Source organism: Thamnophis elegans, chromosome 4 (genome assembly GCF_009769535.1).
Source record: "Thamnophis elegans isolate rThaEle1 chromosome 4, rThaEle1.pri, whole genome shotgun sequence".
Lineage (NCBI taxonomy): Eukaryota > Metazoa > Chordata > Lepidosauria > Squamata > Colubridae > Thamnophis > Thamnophis elegans.
Window position 1 is genome coordinate 35297853 of NC_045544.1, and position 21522 is coordinate 35319374.

The following is a 21522-nucleotide window of genomic DNA, read 5'->3' on the forward strand; positions in this document are numbered from 1 at the left end:
TGTATTTGTTGGGTTATTCCCGATAGCGAGTCTCGAAGGAGCAGGTTGCTTTAATCCTCTCCATTACTACAAGCTCTTGCGTCAAACCGGCGGGACGCTGTCAACCTGTTCTGGCGCTTGGGCTGTATGTAACCAGCGGCAGGCCCCGCCTTTTCGACTCGCGGCGGATGGCACGGAGTTGAGCAAGCGCCACAAAAGCCCTCGTCGTCGTCGCCGCGGTTCTCCTATTTTCACCAGCCGCTGAGCCAATTGCGCCTTTCTCTCCGCCGCTGCTGCTATTACTGCTGCTGCCGCCGCCATGGCCTCAGGGACCAGGCCTCTGCTAGGGCACGTCTGCGTAGTGACCGGCGCCTCGCGGGGCATCGGGAAAGGCGTCGCGCTGCAGCTGTCGGAAGCGGGCGCCACCGTCTATATTACGGCCCGAAACCGGGAAACTCTGGAGCAAGCGGCGGCGGAGGTGCAAAGCCGGGGCGGCAAGTGCGTGCCGGTGGTGTGCGACTCTACTCGAGAGGAAGACGTGGCTGCGTTGTTCCAGCGCGTCCGACAGGAGCAAGCCGGCCGCCTGGATGTTTTGGTCAACAGCGCTTTCTCTCCGCGGTGACCACCCTCTCCAAAGAGATCGGTGTGCCGTTCTGGGAAACCGAGCCGTCCCTCTGGGACACAGTCAACAACGCCGGCCTGAGAGGCAATTATTTCTGCGTGGTGCATGCCGCCCGACTCATGGTGCCCGCCGGGCGCGGGCTCATTGTCATCATCTCCTCGCCCGGTGGGCTGCGGTATATGTTCGACGTCCCGTACGGGGTGGGAAAAGCTGCCTGCGACCGCCTGGCGGCTGACTGTGGCGTCGAGCTGCGCCCTTTCGGTGTGGCCTCCGTGTCCCTTTGGCCCGGGCTCGTTCGCACTGAACTGGTCGTGGAGCAAGCGGAGGATGTCAAGAAACTATTCAAGAACCTGTCGGAGCGGTTGGCCAATAAGGCAGAGTCTCCCGAAGTGAGCGGGAAATGCGTGGTGGCCTTGGCATCGGATCCGCATGTCATGAGGCACAGCGGCAAAGTGGTCCTCAGTCCAGATCTTGCCCGCCTCTACCGATTAAGGACGTGGATGGGCGAGACGTCTATAATTATATTTCGGTTCGGGAAATCCTTACCGAATTGATGCCCAAGCTGTCTTTCCTTTTCTGGTTCATTCCCCCCTTTATCACTTTCCCTAAGTGGGCCCTTGCTCTTTATTCCAGCAAGTTTGCTATTTACCCTCCCATTCAGCCGGCGGATTTTAAACCAGTTAAAAAAGACTGATCCGTGTGGGCCTTAGGAGTATGTTTGGCTACAAGATCAAGCTTTTGTGGGGGGGAAAAATGATTGTTTTGGTGGGTCCTTCTCAGACTGGTAAATTAAAAATCTGGAAGAGTGAGTTTTTGCAGGAAGCGGGTTTACCCTTCTAAAAACTCTTTTGAAGAATTGCTTGAAGATTTCCCTCTGAAATGAAAGCTTTAGGAGATCATTTCTTACTCTCTGCTTCAATGTTTTTGAGACAGCACTAACTGCTGTTACTTAATATTTCTGTACTATCTAAAATGCAAGGTTTGGGGTTCATCAAAGAATCATTTACATACCGGTACTTGAAAGTGATCCGAACTACTTGCAACTAAGAATACTGTAGTTAAAAGATATCAAAATATCTGGGAAAAATGCTTTTTTGTTTTGCTTTTACCAATGTTGAGCACATTTATATACCCTGCCAGAGTCTGTTTGTATCCTAGTCTTCATTTCCATAAAAATAATTGTCAATATGAAATGCACGTGATATTATGAAGCTTACTTAAAACAAAAATCAAAACTTGGGGGGGGGGGGAAGGGCTCCTCTCATCCCTTCCATTCAGTTTTGTCAGATTCTTGGAGACTGTTAAAGTCCCAAGGTAAAGCTTGGGGGAGGAAATCCTTTTATCTGTATGTTTTTCAGCCTTCAAAAGATTCCAAAATTCTGTTCATTCCAAAGTCAAATATTAGCAGAATTAGTCCTGATGAAAGAAAATCCCTTAAAGACAGTAACTATATTAAGCCATACAGGGAACTCAAATCAGCAAATATTAGCAAATGTATCAGAGCGATATCAGAACAAAGTTTACTAAAACAATTATGAAACATATAAGGGTGTATAAAACAAAATCCCGAATAAGGAGGGGTGTGTATATAAGAAACTCTCACTTTGCTCAGTTTGCTGTATCTCTAAATTTCCAAAGCAGCAAGTTGTTCTTGTAGTGAAGGACAAGCTTGTTCTTTTCATAATAAACCATTGTTTGTTTCTAAAAGGTCTGAGGAAGCTTATGTGATCCTTCTCATAGTGTGTGTGCTTACTTGCTAAGTTTTGTATTCTGTTGAGAACACCCTGTGGTGGCCACAAATCAATAAAACTTTAAAAGCACCACTTAGCTGTTTGATTTTCTTGCTTTTTTCAATAATTAACGTACAACTTCTTCATTGCTTAGCACTTTTCATTCAGTGGAATAGTTGAAGGCCAGGAAAAACAAGATAAAGTTGATTTTTTAAATATGGTGATATTCCTAAGTGTAAGTAGAGGCACTGCCCTATCTTAGATCCTTGGGAAGGGCTCGATAATCTGAAAATCTGGCTGACTGTGGAATGACCCATAATAATAAAGTTGCATGCCAAACAGGTAAGACATGGCAAGGGCTAAGAGCAGGAAAATTGAAGAGACAGAAGAACTAATTATGATTGCACAAGACTAAGCTTAAGAACAAGTGCATAAAAAGCCAGAATTATTAAAACAGCAACAGTAAGCAAATGTCACCACTGCAAAGAAGCTGAAGAAACAGTGGACTACCCTATTAGTTGCTGCAAGAAGATCAGACCAACTGGCTACAAACAGCAGCATGACAAAGTAGCAAGAACAATGAATTGGACGATCTGTACTACCATTTGCCTGTAAACCAGAGTTGTCAAACTGGATTTTGATGGCCAGATCAGCATTGTACTTCTCCATGAGCTGGTCAGGATGGGGTGGGGGGAGATGGGACGGACACCTGCAGCACCCTGCTGGCCAAAATGGGTGTGAGGGAGAGTGCGAGGCCTCCCATCCCATTTTCGGCCTGGACAGCCTCCTGCAACACTCTGCTGGCCAAAATGGGGCATGGGGCGATGCCTCTGGCAGTTTTTACTGCCAGAAGCATCGTGGGCCATCCTTTGTTATTTCCTTGAATTTGATACCCCTACTGTAAACAAAATATGTGGCACCATAAAATAATAGAAAATGAAGAAGCTAAAGTGTTCTGGGACTTTAGTATTCAACAGAAAAGCACCTGCCACATAACCCCCAGACTTAACAATTGTCAACAAGAAAGACAAAGTCTCAATAGTGGGTGTGGCAGTACTGGAGACAACAGAATATAAGAACTTGAGAAAAATCTCCAAATACAAGAGATGCAAATAAAAATAGAACAGTTGTGTGCAATCTCAAACATCTGGAGCACCACTTGAACACCATCAGCATTGACAAAAATCACCATTAGTTAATTGCAAAAAGCTAATTATTGATAGTAAAACTTGAGTTATTTACAAAAAAAATAAAGCTATAGAAGTGTTTGGCGTAGAATTTCCCATTTTGATGACATATCCCTTCATCTGTAGAGAAAGCTACATAGATGCATCCTATAACATCTAACTTAGTTTTCTCAGGAATCATAGGATTGTAGACTAGTTAATTATTACCATACTTTTTACTTAATAAAACCAACCAGACAGGTTCTAAGCAAAACCCAACCCACGTTGAAGCAAAGCCACCTAAAAATTGCACAATTTAATATTTTAATAGTCAAGTGCCGAGTATAACATAAGTCAAGGAATTCCAATATAAGGTCTTTATCATTTCCCCTCTTGTAGTCTATATAGTGCTCTTTCAGCTAGCTTTAAATTAAGAAAAGAGGAGCTCGAGTTAAAATGTTTGTTTAGTCCCAGAATTTGCCCCGAAGCTATGTCCAGGAACATGAGTATCTTTCAATATAATTTCTGTTTGCTACTGCAACATAATTTTTGTTTGCTACTGCAACATATTTTTTGTTCCTGCAGGGAAAAAAAATGTTATTTTCCTCTTCACAACTATCAGAACTCAGGCCACTGAAACAAAGCACTGAGATAACTCCTCAGAAGTTATGACACAAATTCAGCGAGTACTAAAAATGCCGTAATAACTTGAAAACTGAGATAATTATTGTAGGATTAGCTTTCACAGACTACATACCACTTTGTCAGGTTCATGCAGTACAATCTTCAGGGCATATGTGCTTGTGTGAAATAGAGGCAACACACATGCATCAATGCAAGGATTCCAAGGCTTGTTTTAGAACAGGGGTGTCAAACAAAGTCCGTGGGTTGGATCCAGCCCTTGGGATGCTTAGATCTGGCCCATGGCACCGCCCTGTAAATAGCGAGAGACCAGCCTGCAGTGCCTCTGCCAGCGAAAATGGAGCTGTTTTCACTAGCAGAGGGTTGTAGGAGCCGTCCCAGCCGAAAACGAAGCTCAATCAGCAGTGTGCTCGGGGCATCACAGGTGCTGCCGACATGAGTGATATCAAGCTGGCCATGCCCTCCCGCCAAGGTCAAACACAATCTTGATGCTGCCCACAATGAAATCGAGTTTGACATCCCTATTTTAGAAGAAGGGAGCACTAACTAGTTTTATTGCATTTGAATTCAAATGTTTCAAGAGAATAGCTTCTATATTAGAGACTACCCATACAATCAAAATAATTTTTCTTCTTCTGTCTTCTTTACATAACTATAATCTAATCAGTCTTCCTGTTCTGCTCCTGTCCTTCATCACATGACTATAGGAAGCCTGATATATTTACATGCCCAAGCAATTTTTCCACCCCTCTGCACACTTCTAGAATCCTAGCTTTCATCAATGCTGCCTTACTGCATTATTCGCATAAGGACTACAAGGCTTCACTTCTCAAAGCTGTAATAGTCAGGAAGAAGAGCTGCAGTTGGTGTGTAAACTGGTGTGTAAAAGTTGTCTCAGCTCACAGAAGGAGAGAGGGCATGGGAAGTGTTTCAAAAGGGATCCTTCCTAGTTTTCCAGAGAGCAAAAGAAGAGGGGAGAAGTAATTTCAGATTTGGAAGGTTCTGTTAATGTAACCTTACAAAAGAGTTAACACTCATATTTGTACTTGTTGTCTGGATTACCTTGAAGGGTTAACAAAGCACAATTATGTGTTCTCTAAAACGTGAAAGTGAACTGTACTGTACATTAAAGAAGGGAGGTATACAAAGTATTGGATTCCAGATCATTAACAGCAGCTCAATAGCAGAATCTCCTTTAAGAGTTTTAAATTTATTAGCCTTTAAGACTCTTACGTTTGAGATCCTGAATGGTTATTACATTTATGAAAAATAATCTTGAGGAACACCCCCTCCCCCATATTTAATTAAGATATACATGAATTGTGATCTGGAGAAACAGAACATTATAATCATGATATTCAGTGAAAAGTAGGATGTAATTTCTGTTGCTACTAGGTTAATTTTCAAACACATCTTCCTGTTAGCAATAATAGTTTAAAGGACTTTTGTTTCTGCTGCTATTAAAAATTAAGATGTGATACTGAGAGTTATGAATAGTCTTTATTTGGGCTCATAGTAGTGTTACAGAAAAAGATTTGCATCCCCCTAGATTACTGAGAATAGAGACCAGTTTAATATTCATATCAACTGAAAATCCATGTTCAGTCCAAGTAAATTTTTAAAAAATCAAGAACCATAATAATTAAGTATTTCAATATTTATATAAAATGTTAAAAACTGCTATGTACATTACTCAACATAAACAGATCTGCATAAACAGATCTCCTCTGCAGCCTTCAATTTCCTTCATTTTTCAGATATTATTTCAAGGAATTTTCTGTGCTGTGAAGAATTGAGAAGCCTGTCTACGAGCCTTGTAAATGGGAGACACATAAAATAGGTAAGTTAGTACAGTATAGTAATTAAAAGAAACAATTATATTCTAATTCAATAAAAATTAATCCAGTGGTTGGGTTCTAAAATACTTACAACTTTTTCCTCTTCTGTCAGCATACCACCCACAGACACTATTTGATATTGCTTATGTTTTAAGCCTCCTGGAAGTCTTCGAAATAATTTTAGATTGTTCCCATCAATGCCTTTTAAGAGTTTTTGCATTTCTTCTGAAGGGCAGCCAGGATCAAATATTAGTAGACATAAACTTTTGTTTTTTCTTTCCTCAATTCCAACAACAGTACGACTATGACCTAGTTTCAATGCCAAAAACCAAACATATTAATACACAGTATACATGTAAACAAGAATTACAACCCAATATGGCAAATGAGCCATATTGAACTGCTGCTTATCTAAACAGCTTGTTTTTGGAACTAGGCACTTACATGAATATTCTCAGGAAATGATTTCCACCAAATTATGTTTAAAGCTGCTAATAATACCATATCAGACATGTAATAAATTACAACATAATTACACAAGTGTTCAGAAAATGTGAAGCCAGGACTGGAAGGCAGCCTTGCTCAAGAGATCTTCATCAATCCCTCAAACAAACTAAGCAGATTTTAAATTGAATAGTCCTTCAATTCTATGAACATATGTGTTAAGGTAATGATGATTTAATAGCTGACCATCTGCTGTAAGGCTGTAAACCGAGATGATGAAATGAGAATGAGTCAGCAGGGTTACTGCCACTTTAAGAAGCTGTCTATACAAGGGAGGCCATGTGAGGGCCTCTTTCTCTCAGTGCGCGCACACACGCACACATACTGTTTGAAAGACAAAATCTCTTTGTACTGTAATCTGCTCCTGGTTGTCTCAACATAGTAATCACACTGTACACACTCTGACAATATGCTATTCAGAACTTTGTAAGAAATCGGGGACTTCCGGGGGAGGAGCCTGTCATCGTCGGGAGCTCAATGGAGCTCTCCTCAGAGTTCTGGTTTGTATATGTAAAAGATCTATAGATATCTCCCCTTTCAGACAAGGAAGGGGCAGGGAGGAACTCAGTTGTTAGAATTCTCTTTGTTGTTCACAGCCTTTTGTTTTTCGCTGTGAACGGAAAGGAGGTTCAACATCAAAGCTGAGGTTTTTTTTTACTCCAGCCAGATCTTCTCAGCTGTTTTTTTTTCAGCTCAAGGCAGGTTGCCCCCCCTCAGGACAAAACTAAGCTATTTAAATTCTATACGAGCAGCGACCATTCCTGAGAACCCTTTGGTTTATTATTATTCAAAATACCAGCTTCAATTTTACAAAAGGCTCCTTTGTTTAATTGTTTTTCAAAATGGCGATTTCATAGCCTTCGCAGTTGATATATGATATACTTAACTAGCCCCGCTTCCCTGAAGACTTTTCTTTGCTAACTGCCAAAAGTCTACTGAAAGTACTTTATTTTAAATCAAGGTGAGCAGAGACTTTGTTTGTTTGTTTTACTCTTTTATTATGGCTCCTAAGTCAAAGCAACCAAAGTGTTTCGTCAACAATACATCGCAAGCAATTGCCATAAAGCCGCAGCCTTTGTCTTCTACGCCCTCTACTGGAGATTTGTTAACGAAAGAATTTCTTTTTGAAACTCTTAATGAATTTAGAGCGGAAATGAAGCAATTTGTTTCAGATTTATGTGATAAACTTGATGCTAAGATTGCTCAAACAAAGGAGAATATGATCGAGGTTATAACTGTAATGACAGATTATATTGCAGGAATGGAAGATAAACTGGAACTTTTGGAAGAAACTAATTTTAATCTGACATTTAAAATTGAAAAGTTGCAACAGGAAATTGAAAAGTCAGAGAGACAACTTGTTATGACAAATTATAAAAAGACTGTATTTGCAATAAGAGTTAGGGGATTGCGTGAAAAGGAACAGGAGAATTTGAAACAGACCTTTTCGGAGGCTTTCAGTCGTTTGGTGGGAAGTCCGGGACTTAACTTTGATTGGCAGATTCAAAAAATTTACCGCCATAATTCGTGGACAGCAAAACAGAGACAGCTTCCGAGAGATATAATTATATACTTTGCTACAAAAGAATCCAGAAACGCGATACTACAAAAGTTTTACAATAACAGGCTGCGAATTGATGGACAGGATTTGATCGTCTTTAAAGAAATACCATCTCAAATGTTAAGATCCAGAAGAGACTATGCTTTCCTAACCAAAGAACTCAGAAATAATCAAATAGAGTACAGATGGGAGGTGCCATTTGGTATTATGGTTACATTCGATAACCAGAAACATCGCCTTAACTCTGTTTGGGAAGCCCGGGATTTCTACTACAAGATCCTGAAGGCGGGACTTCCTGAATCACCCGGACATGGAGAAAGACAAGGAGAAGCAGAAGAGAAACAATTAAACACACAACTACAAGGCGGGAGGTATCGTTTTCCCCCTCCGGAAGGGCAGAAGAGCAGAGAACAAGGATTTAGTTTTGCTTCCAAAATATTTGCTTAATGCTGATCCCCTCGGAAAATATACTGTATGAGACTTAAAAATGACTTGATGGATAACTTTGAACTTTTATATAAATTGCTTATGATTTATTCTCTAGGGTGAGGAGGGCGGAGATTGTGATGTTTCTGGATTGCGGCTTAGGTTGAATGGAGTTGGGAAGGGTGGTGCAGACGGGAGGGTAGTGAAGGTTCAATTAGAGCTTATTCGAAGCCAGAAAGTAAGGTGATTTTTATAGAAATTGTTATTGCTATTTGAATATAATGCTTGGAAGGATATATTCAGGGAGTTTGAAGGAAGGCGGAGCAAATATAAGAGGAGTACGGATGATATAAAATATATATATGGACACGGGTAGAGGCAGGATGAGAGGAGTTAGAATGGAAACCGTGAGAAATATTTGAGGTGTCTAAATTGCTTTATAGAGAAGGAGGTAAAAGGGACAAATTAAAGGTTTGGAAATGGACACATACCTAGATAAAGAGATAAGGTCCTGGCTACAGTAGAATTTTATTTGATTAACTCACTTGGTTTCAACATAGTTTGAAATCCTGCAAGTAATAAATTAATTGAGTTTAGGAATGATGCACATTGCTTAAGTTTTAATAATGATGGGAAGCTGAGCTTAATGTAGAGAGTTTATTGATTTTTCCCTTTTTTTCCTTTTTTTTGGTTCTTTTTTTTATTTATTTATTTCTTTTTTCCCTTATTTTTAATCCTTTAATTCTTAATCTATTTGGTTTTAATATACTCCAGACTGTGCTTGATAAAGAGTCATGCCGGGAATGGGATCTGGGAAGTCGGAAGGGGGCTAGGGAGGGGGGTTCACGGGGGGGGGGGGGAGGGGGGGAGGGTGGAGAGATAGTCTCAATTTTTAAAACAATAAGAATGCACTTGTATACTGTTGCTCTTTTTTCCTTTTTTTTTTTTCTTTTCTTTTCCCTTTTTTTTCTCTTTTCTTTTAATTTTAGTGTAAAATACAAATTGAATAGATTAATGAATAGTAGAAATACACCGAAGTGAGGAGTAGAGGGAAAGAAGAGGGAGGAGTTAAGAGGGAACGAGAGGGGAATGTAAGGAGGGTGAGATGGAGGGAAGGGGAGAAAGGAATGTTTGAGGGGGAGGGGAAGTAGAAGAGGGGAATGTTGGAGGGGAGGAAGGAAAGTTGGAGGGGGAGAAGAAAGGGTGTATGGAGGATTGAAGTGTTATACTGGTTTTTCATGATGGAATAGAAGACAAGTTGTGTTTATTGCTTTTTTAATTGCACAGTATATAAGTGATTGTATAAAAAAGAAAAAGAAAATGAAATAAAATATGTAAAGTGAAAATAAAAAAAAAGTTAATATAAGAACTTTGTAAGAAATCATGAGCATCTTGAAGTGCACTGAGAAACAGACTGTTTTACTATGCTAATGGTGACACAGCACATGAAACATAATATGCACAAAAACAAACTGTTTCAGGAACAAGGTTTAATTTTTTTTAAAAAAATGGTGTTCTAGCATTGCACAATAATTTTCAGACAAGACTGCTCTCAGCCTTTGAACGTTATTCTACAGGTTCAAAGAGAAGGAAGATAAAAAAAATTAAATTCCATTTACTGCAAATATAATTTAATGTGAACTATTGCTCACGACTTCTGCAATGTTGTTAGATGAAGTACTATAAGAATATTTGAGATATTAACTTTTAAAACATTGAAATTTGAATATTCAAGATTCTTTGCTTCTAACATGATGAAGTATGATTCACATAGCATGTAAGAGAATTGTTATGGAGAATAAATTACTGTTTTTAGAAATATTTTACAAAAAAATCAATCCCCGACAGAGTTCTACTGACCTTGGTGCTGCAGATAAATTGGTGGCTTGGAAGTACTCATAACCTTTCCATTGTTATCTTTACCTGAAGAATAATAGTTTAACACCCATTCAAACAAACGAGGGTGTGTACCAGAAGAGCCAGTAGGCTGATGAAAGTCAATAATTTGACACCTATAAATTAAATTAAATTAAAATGTCTCCATAAATAGCCAGATAATAAATGCCATCTGGCATCTTTAAAATTCTATGCACATAATGATTCTGCCCTTAGATTAAAAATCATGCCATTGTAATTCTACAAAGTCAACTATATTCAGTGGCTGAGCCCATTTATTTCTGGCTTAGTTGCCAGGCAAGATACACGAAACCATACCAGTTTTAATTTTTCTCTCTAAAAGATAGAACTGTGTGTAGAGACTGGACAATTCACTTTTGTATTTGGAAAGAATTCTGATTCATCCTGTCTCCTAGTGACTTAGTAGGAAATTATTTCAAGGTGAAGAAAAACAGGATGGGAGAGATGTTAGAAAGCACTCAGCCTGGCAGGGATGAGGGATCAAGTGCAGAGTTAGCCTGAGGTCACTGTTGTTCACCAGACCCATGCAGAAAACATGGGCATAGAAGAAGGTATAATTAATACATGTTTTATTCTGCCTTTTTTACTTTGTAATAAATTCAAGGCAGTGAACATACTGTATTTTTCGGAGTATAAGGCACACCAGTATTTAAGACCCACCAAGATTTTGAAGAGGTAAATTTAAAAAAAAGGTTTTTGAATTCTGCAGGCCTCGCAAACCTTCTGCATGCCTCATTTTTTTGTGAAAAATGGGGCATGCAGAGAGTTTGAGAGGCCTGCAAAGTGCTGCTGGGGAGGGCAAAAACGAGAAAAGAATGACCATTTTTTGCAGAAATGGGCCTGTTTTTTGCCAAAAAAAGAGGGCATGCATAGCCTTTAGGGGGCTTTTAGAGTGCTGCTGGGGGCTGGAGGGACAAAAACAAGCAAAAAACGGTCTGTTTTTCACTCGCTTTTGCCCTCCCCAGCCCCCAGGAACACTTTGCAGGCCTCCCAAACCCTCTGCACATCCATTTTTGTGAAGTGGGTGGGGTTTTGGAAGACCAAAAATGCTGTATTCAGTGTGTAAGACACACCCAGATTTTCATCTTTTTTGGGGGGGGGGGGGGGAAAGGTGCGTCTTACACTCCGAAAAATACAGTACTTAATGCTCCTTCTTTCTCCTATTTTCTCCACAACAATAACCCTGTGACATAGGCTGGGGTGAGAAAGAGTGAGTTCCCTAAGTCACACCAGCCAGCTTTCATGTATAAGGTGATACTAGAACTCACAGTCTCCTAGATTCTGGACCAGCATCTTAACCACTACACCAAGCTGGCTCTCATATTTTTATTTTATTATGTTATTCACCTAGGTGGAGATGGACTGAAGCATCGACACCAGTTCATAAGGAACTATATTTTTTAATCCTTGTTGTCTGTATTTTCTTGGAGGGAGATGAGAAAATTATTAAATGCAATTGGATTATCTGTGAAGACTGAGTGTCAGCAGTGTGGAAATGCTTTAATCTTGGCTTCTAAGATCATTTTCACATTTGGTAGTTTGTATTTACAAAAGGATTTCTCTTATTTTAAGAATTTATACCATCCCCTTGTGTGAAACTGCTAGGGCGTAGATATAATAAACTCTTTTATCCTGATACTATTTTTTTTAATATTGTTGTTTTCAACTATTATTTTTATTTATTTTTTATTCTTCAATTATTAAGGAACTGAAAATATACAGTTCATAATAAATAAAAATGTCAGAAAATTTTCTTATCTTTAGTAATGGATACTATTGAAATATTTGGCTCAGAACTAAGACTTTCCTGGGTATTCAACACTTACTTTAGCCTTAGAAAAGTTAAGAGTGAATAAATTTCACATGCTCCTATCCATGCTTTAGTTCCTTGTAATCTGCTGTTGAAATGAGAAGCTCCTTGGGGATCAAAACCTTCTTTCCAGGCATCTTCAATTTGTGTTTGTATTTTTGGAATACAAGGAACTGATGAAATATCTAAACAAGAGGATAACATTTAAAATCTTTCAAAAGGAAAAATTGAATTCACAATATTTTTGTTCTGAGAGATTGTGGAATGGGTCAGTTCTTAGTCTGGAAAATACAGGTAGTCTTCGACTTACAACCACAATTGAGCCCAAAATTTCTGTTGCTAAGCGAGACAGTTGTTTAAGTGACTCTTGCCCCATTTTACAACATTTCTTGCCACAGCTGTTAAGTGAATTATTGCAGTTATTAAATTAGTAACATGGTTGCTAAATGAATCTGGCTTCTCCTTTGACTTTGCTTGTCAGAAGGTCCCAAAACCCTGGGACATTGCAACCATTTGCCAAGCATTTGAATTTTGATCACACGACCATGAAGATGTTAGAATGGTCATAAGTGTGAAAAATGGTCATACATCAATTTTTTCAGTGGCGTTGTAACTGCAGTCAGTCACTAAATGAACTATTGTAAGTGGAGAACTACCTGTAATTCTTTTTGACTGATAGATATATCCATCAACAGTCATAATATCAAAGAGAAGAAATTTCTCTTGGCCTGAGACTGGAAAAGGCCTATAGGGATAATGTCTTCTCCTTTTAAAAATGGAAAGTAAAGTGCTATCCCTAAGAATATGTAGATTTATGGCAGTGTAATTCTTGCTTACCTTAACGGTAATCCGGGAATGAGAAGTTGAAAAAAGGGCTGCAAAAATGATGGTGCTTATCAGTCTTTTGTTTTCTTCTTTTTTTCCTTTGGTTCAAAATGATCTCTGGTATGCACACTCTTTAAAGAACTGAGAGAACTGATCTCTTTACTTGCATTTAAAAAGTTCTTCAAACCCAATTTGTTCCAACAGGGTTTTATCATTGATATTTTGAATTAATGTCTAATTTTTTAAATACTTTATATACTGGAGCAGTACTTGGAAACTATTATTTAGATATTTTAAATTCAGCCTTTATTTTTTTTAAATAACTTGAAGTGTAAACATATATAATACTACATCATATTTTCCCCACAACAATCCTGTGGGGTGGGTTGGGCTGAGAGAGAGTCACTAGCCCAAGGTCACCCAGTCAGCTTTCATGCTTAAGGCAGGACTAGAATTTAGTCTCCTAGTTTCTAGCCTGGTGCCTTAACTACTGAACCAAAGCGGCCATTTACATTAGTTAAGTACAATAGTATAAAATATTATAAAAGTTTAATATTAAATAAAATCTTCACACTGTTAAAGGAATGTGGGAAATCTAAAATTGGATATTGTTTCAGAAGAGTTGTGTGTCTGCAGGCTCTGGATACAGCTGAATAAAACAAGTTTCAACTTAAAAGACTCCCTTTCTTTTTAAGTACAGTGGGACCTTGGGTCACGACCGCAGTCCGTTCCAGGACTTCAGTCAGCACTCGATTTGATTGTGACCGGAAGCAAGACTGAATGCGCATGCAAGGACACACACACAAAAAAGGTGTGGAAGGGGAAATCGCTACGGCAAGGAAAATAGCTGCATCTGTGTTTGATCGCCACCCGAGGATGTGTTCGTGAACAGAGTGAAACATTTAGCATATTTTTTGGTCGGCACCCGATTTGGTCGTGGTCAGAACATGACCCAAGGTCCCACAGTATTGTTTCTTGCTATTACTGAATTACATTCAACAGTAACATCACAACAGTATGCTAAGATCATGTCAGAATTGTGGATGTCTACATGCTGACAGGTCTGATCTGGGAGATGATAAGTATTTCTTCCTGGAAAACCTTTATGAATATGAGAAATTTACCAAAATTAAGTGTTCCCTATCTCAGAATCAAAAGAATACTAAATCACAGAGGGCCCTATGCAAATTTAGTCTGAAGTAGATTGCTTTGATTGCTATGAAAACTATGTAACAAAGTACAAACCTTTCAAACATTCTTTATAGGAGTTATTTCTCAAAAGAGAAGAAAACAGAATTTGAAAATTCCGATAACCACAACCCCAGCCTTTGTCTCCAAGAGAACAGTGAAAGTGATCCACTCCTGTAGAAAGCCACACGTGCTTTATATCTTTGCATTCATTCTGATAGTACTGGCACAATGCTTCAGTAATTCCTAGTTTGATGAAAATGGAGAAATATTGTGTTAACCTAATTTACAAATTATTCAATTATTCAGTTTTACAAGATATGACTTGATTATGAGCCCATCAAGACTGTGTTTACTTTTAGCACCTACATAGATTCTTTAGATTATCTGTTCTCAACCTGACCTTTCAGGTCTTCCAAAGATGTATCCATCAATGTTGTAACCCAACTCCTACTCCAAACAATTTTAAGCAACCTTATAATGCTAAAATAACACAAGCCTTTTAGAACAATACTTCAGGTCCAGACTAGGGAGCTGTGGTAGCGCAGTGGTTAGAATGCAGTATTGCAGGCTAATTCCGCTCACTGCCAGGAGTTCGATCCTCACTGGCTCAAGTTTGATTCAGCCTTCCATCCTTCCGAGGTTGGTAAAATGGGGACCCAGATTGTTGGGGGCAATATGCTGACTCTGTAACCCACTTAGGCCATGAAGCAGTATATAAGTCTAAGCACTATTGCTATTGCCTATTGGTGTGTCTTCAAACATATTCCCTTATAATAAAATAATGGCTACATATAAAGTAGCTAATTAAGGAGACTAGGCAAGGGGAAAAATTTTTTTTCTGATGGATGCCATCTTTGGATATCTTTATTTAGATTGAAAATTGTCTATTTGAAACAATTGCATTATTAAAGCAGCTGTTCTGTAGGGAGAATGAGGCAGACAGGAACTGAGGCAAGGCAGGTTGAAGTTAACACAACCTTTATTAACAGTGTAACACAGTTCAATGTAAGGCAAACCTCTAACCAGCAAACAGCAACATTTGACAGCTGACAGCCCTTTTTATACTAGAGCTGTCAGACGCTGAACCAATAGAATGGCTGCATTCTTCCGCCAGCTGGCTGCTCGCATCTTAACCAATCAGGAGCCGGCAATGAAAGTCAATGGCATCCTAGCCTTGAGGACTTAACAGCAGCAATTTAGTTATGGACACATTTATAAAAGATAACTTTTCAGACGAACAATGATCCTACCATACACCTGACAGTAACGACACTGTTCCTATAACTAGAAAGAGAAATGAGTTCTTTCTTCAGAGGAAGAAAGTCTATAAATATGACTGTCAAATGAAAAACTAAGGCATACATTTTATTTTATCTGAAGGCAATAATTACATCTATAAGGAGTTAATACTTTTGATAACACTATCCTTAATATAGTTTGTAAGAATCACCACTTCTAGAACATTTTATGTTCTTACTTTATTAATTTGAGGGCACAAGGAAACAAATGGTGATTTCTTAAATGAATCTATAATACACAGTATCACAATATTAAATGATGAATGATGATTTAAATAATCCCTTTTAGATATTTGAATCAGGTTTTAAAGCAAGAACTTACTAACCTGAAGTCTTTGTCTTTCCATCATCAACGCCTAAAGCCAGAGATTCCAACATATCAGCTTTTCTCCTGTGATATTCTGATGGTTGCATTCTTCCGAAATCCACTTCTTTTGTCATGGCTTTTAGAGACTGTTGCTTGTACCCTCCAGAGCCATCTAAGCCATATTGTCTCTGTGGTGGACAAAATATTCTTTTAAGGGTGAGTACTGCTGATGTCTTGGATCATAGCTTCCCTACTGCCTTAGTACTGATTGTGCTGAATGGAATCCAGGGGCGCATCAGACTGGGAATGTTTTTCTAGAAACAATTTGAGATATTAGGCTACAGATAGCTAGGAACGTTTATCACTGAATTGCAGAATAGTAAATCAACTGTATAAGGCTTCAATATATTATTATTTGTAGAGAGATATGTTTGGAAAGTGCATCAGAATTCTATAGAGAGCTTTGGCAGAAAAGGTCTTGTCCCATCTCTTTATTAATAAATCAAGAGATCAACTTAATACTGCATCCAGTTTTGCTCACATTACAAAAAGATGTTGAGACTTTGGGAAAAGTGCAAAGAAGAGCAATTAAGATGATTAATTGCTCAAAAACATATGAAGAACGTTTGCAGGAATTGGATATGGCCAGTCTAGAGAAAAGAACAACTAGGGAATGACATGATACTAGTATTCCAGTATTTGAAGGGCTATCACCAAGAGTGGGTCAACTTATTTTCCAAAGCATCAGAAGGCAAGACAAAAAATAATAGATGGAAACTAATCAAGTAGAGAAGCAACCTGGAATTAAGGAGAAACTTCCTATCAGTGAGAACAATAAACTAGTGGAATAGCTTGCCTGCAGAAGTTGTAGATGCTTCATTACTGGAAGTTTTTTAAAAAAGACTGGATAGAAATGGCATAGGGTCTCCTACTTGAGCAGGGGGTTGGATTAGAAGGCCTCCAAAGTCCCTTCCAGCTCTATTCTGATTGAAGGAGTGTTGTACAAACAATAGTGAAGAAATCAACCAGCCATGTAATGTAGTAACTTTAAAAGTGCATGTTAATGTAGTATTTTATATCCTGCATTTTTTCCATCACGATTCGCTAGATCTCTGAATGGTCTCCCATCCAGAAACTGACTCAACCAGTTTTGATAAGGAGGCTCTTTTATGAAAAAGACCTGTACCTTAATCAATTGCTTTTAAAGATCAATCTGTTTATCTATGAAGAATAGATAGGTATTCATACTTACTGCACATGTATTTTCTCACTTTATTCAGACGGGCTGTCGAATACGAACTTAAAAGACTAATATCATACCTGCAACTTTTGGAAATCATCCTTTTCTTGCCTTGCAGTTTCTGTTCTTCTTTGTCTATCCTCTTCATTTTGAAGATGCTGCGCCAATTCTAGATCATTCAAGTTTCTTCCTATTAAATAAAAAAATATGGAAGTTTAATGTATTTCAAAATATTGAATATTTAATTATCCTAAAATAAACTACACATATTATATAATTTCGGCAACATCTAGTTTCAAATTTGCAGCATAATTCTATGTATACTTACACAGAATTAACCTATGCTCACTGAGGCACAGAATTAAAGTCTTAATTATACACATTACATTCATACACACATAATGAAAAGCTGAACTAATCAATATAATTCAAATAATTTTATGTATTTATTTAAAACATTTATATAGCTGCTTATATCAAACTCTAGTTACTACTCATCAATGTAGTATCACAGAAATTATAAACTGAAATCATCTGCATAGTTTATATATACAAACTGGTTTACTTGATCGGTAAATTATACTAATTTGCACTTGGAGCACAGTTATTAACTTGCAGGATGTATTTCTTCCTAGTCATAACTGCTTTGTTTGTTATTAAGGTGCATAATCCTCATGTCTAGGACTTAACTCTTAAAACCTAAGTAATACTCAATTATCATCCTCAGTGGGATCAACATTCCAACTAGCAGAGGAAGAATGCAGGAATTTATCTTTCTCTTACATTTCTGAAACTCTGTTCCAGATATGAGAAAGCTTCAATGCAACAGTGTGGGGAGGACACCAGTGGATGCCAGGAGGAAGGAGAATGAACCATATATATTCTTCTTTCTCTTATTCCAGAAGGAATGTTTGTAAGATTGTTTTGAAATGAATAATTCTACACAATTTCTGAAGGTAAAGTATAGCATGCAATTATCCTTTTTAGAAACAAAGACTCATCACTTGTTTCCTGGACAGAACAATTTGTTTACATAAGGTTAAAAATATATTTGCCTGTTTAAGAAAAGTAGTATTTACAATGTGAGAATGCAGGGAAAATATATGAAACTCTTATAACACTGATATGGTAATACTCAGCTGGATGAAGCAGGAAAACCTCAAATGGATATTTCAGATGGAAACTTGGGAGGTGTGGTTCTCAATGATTATGTGGGGGGAAGGAGTATTGTTTTTAGTTTTCAATATTAGAATTCTACTAATCACATACGTACAGTCCTATTAGATTTTATCTTGTATACAAAATAATTTACAACAATTTTAAAAATGGATATTGCCTTATTTCAATGGCCTTTGACTGAAAAAAACTGACTCAATGATTCAAAAGCTTTGAGGTAGAGGCGCATAAATTATTTAAAATCTTTTTTCCACTGCCGATGACATTTTATTATTTAAACTATTTAAGTTGCATTTATTTATCTACTCTGAATACAAATGAGTATCTTATATGCATGGTATTTCAGTGTTTATGAGATTCATTCTACAATATTAGAAGAAACAGCCAACTGATAACACTGAGGCATCTTTCCAATTACAACACACTGCTTTTTAACTTTCATAGTTGGATGAAACTTTCCAAATCATGGCAAACATGCTTAAAGGATAACATGTCTTATTTTGGAATCATTTACTTTACCTTCTAAAATGCTGCATTCATCCAGGTGCAGTTCAACATGTTCTTGCAGAACTGGATAATTGGTACAACTAAGATGGCATATTGGACATTCATATAGAGGTAGACCACTTTCTGCATTGAAAAAAAATATTTAAAAGATAAATGATGATTTTACTGGCCATTCCTACAAAAATCAAAGAAATTAAACAACTCCAAGCAAAATCCATAAATTCTTAACTTGTATTAAGAGCCAATGTTAGTGTTTGAGAGCTTTGAAGCCCAGTAAATTTGACAGATTTATCGTGTGGAATAGTGGCACTTCAAGTGAAAAAGCCATATTTATTTTTCACAATTGTGTTACTCAAAGACATACAGTAGTGGCAATTAAAATGGTGGCCTTAAACAAACTGATATTTACCATAAACAGTTGGCAGCCGAAGTTTGGCATTTTTAATTGCAGTTGATTTAATCTATACAGAGCAGTACGCTTGATTTTTGTTGTATAAAGAATAAAGGTGGGTATATCAGTTAAAGTGACTAGAAGTGGGGAAACCCTAGTCTATTCTCAGCCACAACACTCACCCATGATTTGGGGCTACGCTAATCTACCTCACAAAGTTGTTTGCTATAGGAAAAGAAGCAGAGTGTGTCATATGCAATGCAACCAGCTCAACAAATTTCAGAAAATATAGTGCCAAGATCAGTTACACAGTCTCATAAGTTATGCCAGGTGTGCCCACTAATCAATGGGAGCCAAGATACAAGGTCAAGACCCAATAGTAAGCAGGTGTTTTGCATAGCCTTATGGCTACTTTGAGGTCATAAATTTGGGGAGGGAAACAGGGAAGCTTCTCTGAGCCCTCCTCTACCACCGTCTTATTTTAATGCATGCTTTGATTAAGGTGCAGCCAACATCCGGTTGCAATTTGAAAGACGCAAAAGGAGGATGCACCAAACTTCAAGCGCTCAGTTAAAAAAAGAAAACCAACCGAGACTCCCCAGGGAAACATTTCAATCTCAACCCTTTGCATCTCTGCAACAACCGAGCGGGCATTTCGCCCCCCCTCCCCCGCGTAGAGCGCTGGCGGATGGGAGACCGCAAACGGAACTCAGCTGTGGTCTCCCAGTCCGCCAAGCCTCGCAGCGTCGGAGGACGACGGAGGGCAGAGCGGGTGTCCCCGCTGACTCACCAGGAAGGGGAGACGGAGGAACAGCGCGAGCACCGGCAGGCGGACTTCCCTGCCGACCTCTCCTGGACCCGTCCATTATCCCGCCGGTGGTGGGGGGAGCGCTGAGCGGCTCCTCCTTCTCGGAATGCAAATAACCACGCCCCTTTAAGACCAAGCCAAACAATCGCAAAAACCTCGCGCGCGCGCCGCTGGGCCGAAGCAAGCGGAAGGCGGAGGCGCCGCGCGCAGGCGCTCCGTTTACGCGATAGGTGCTGCCGCCTGTGTTTAGCCCCCTTAATAACACAACGTCAAAACTCTTCTATTGGCGTCGGAATTCGTTTCTCAAAACTTGTTTTGCGCATATATGTAGCTTCTTGGTCTGTGAGCCCGCTAGTCTTGGGTGGGAGCTGTCACTATCTGGTTTCTATAGTTTCCCGTTCACGAGCTTGTTGTACATCTACAACAAAGTCTATGGAGATTCTCAGTCATCCGGTTCATGGTTGTACCAAAGGTGCTTTTTCAAAGGCAACTGGACTTTTTTCAAAAAGCTGCTTCTTGGATGAGAAGCGAAACGTCTCCAAAGAAAAACCAGAAAGTCCAGTTGCCTCTTGAAAAAGCACCTTTGGGATCTACAACAAAGTTTTTCTACTCAGCCCTCAAAGATAAATGTTGGAATTAAGCAGGCACGTTCAAGTTAACAGTGGTTCTCATAACGTAGCATTCACTACGTTGGCTTAAGACAAAAATCAATCCTGGTATTTTAAAGGGTGATTGATTACCAGGAATATATGTTAGGCAATTTTTTGCATTTTTAACTCCGCAACGACCAGAAGCCGAAGAGGAAGGACTCGTTTACGCTGGCGATGAGTGCACTTTTGGGAGACCTGGAAGAACAATTAGGCGCCGGATAATGTTATGGAGAAAGTCTATGTGGTTGCTAGGACTCGAAATCTACTCGTTAGCATATAATCATCCGACAGATTTTGTTTTTAGCGGAGGGGGAAAAAGCGCCCGGAAGCAGCAAAAAAGAGTTACGAAGAGGAGGCTTTTATTGTGTGAATGAAGCAGATGAGCGGCTGCCCAATAAAAGCTTAGCGTGCAAAAACACTCATGTTTCAATTCTTTGCCGGGTTTAAAATTAAAGCCGGTTGACTGAAACAGTCAATGCAGACTACTGTATTTAGACGACGCGTTCTGCATGTACGTTCTCGTGGTGGTGGTGGTGGATGATAAGTTAAAATATTAGCACAAACTTTCAAGTCAACGTCCCAAAGGTGCTTTTTCAAGAGGCAACTGGACTTTCTGGTTTTTCTTTGAAGACTTTTGGCTTCTCATCCAAGAAGCTTCTTCAGCTCAAGCTTCAAAAAAAAAAAAAACAAACCCCAGAAAGTCCAGTTGTCTCTTGAAAAACGCACCTTTGGGACGTTGACTTGAAAGTTTATGTGCTAATATTTTAACTTATCATCCACCACCATTAAGAGAATGTACATGCAGAACGCATCGTCTAAATAAAGTCGTCTGTATTAACTGTTTCAATCAATCCGCTTTAACTGTAAACCGATTGACCTGGATGACTGAGAAATTTCGTAGACTTTCAAGTCAACGGTTTCCGAGATAATTGAA

At 38.8% G+C, this 21522-nt stretch overlaps 2 protein-coding genes across 2 annotated transcripts; one reads left to right on the forward strand and one right to left on the reverse strand.

The window, feature by feature from the left end:
* DHRS1 (dehydrogenase/reductase 1) lies at window positions 1–2428 on the forward strand. The gene is given in 3 exon segments (XM_032214837.1): window positions 1–589; window positions 592–1084; window positions 1087–2428. Coding segments are annotated over 3 exon segments (993 nt in total). The 5' UTR covers window positions 1–298; the 3' UTR covers window positions 1296–2428.
* A 3353-nt stretch (window positions 2429–5781) lies between these two features.
* ZUP1 (zinc finger containing ubiquitin peptidase 1) lies at window positions 5782–20054 on the reverse strand. The gene is made up of 9 exons (XM_032216725.1): window positions 19921–20054; window positions 18752–18862; window positions 17137–17246; window positions 15836–16004; window positions 14266–14454; window positions 12212–12380; window positions 10329–10480; window positions 6069–6286; window positions 5782–5952 (listed from the first exon to the last, which is right to left on the reverse strand). Exons 1-9 carry the CDS (start codon window positions 19994–19996, stop codon window positions 5905–5907), a joined length of 1242 nt encoding a protein of 413 aa, XP_032072616.1. The 5' UTR covers window positions 19997–20054; the 3' UTR covers window positions 5782–5904.
* Between the last annotated feature and the right edge of the window lie 1468 nt (window positions 20055–21522).

Coding starts and splice junctions, on each gene's coding strand:
- ZUP1 (XM_032216725.1), bottom strand. CDS start 19,996: ATGGACGGGTCCAGGAGAGGTCGGCAGGGAAGTCCGCCTGCCGGTGCT. Junction 14,455..15,835: donor TGGAAAGACAAAGACTTCAG/GTTAGTAAGTTC, acceptor TCATCAAACTAG/GAATTACTGAAGCATTGTGC. Junction 12,381..14,265: donor CTATAAAGAATGTTTGAAAG/GTTTGTACTTTG, acceptor CCTCTTGTTTAG/ATATTTCATCAGTTCCTTGT.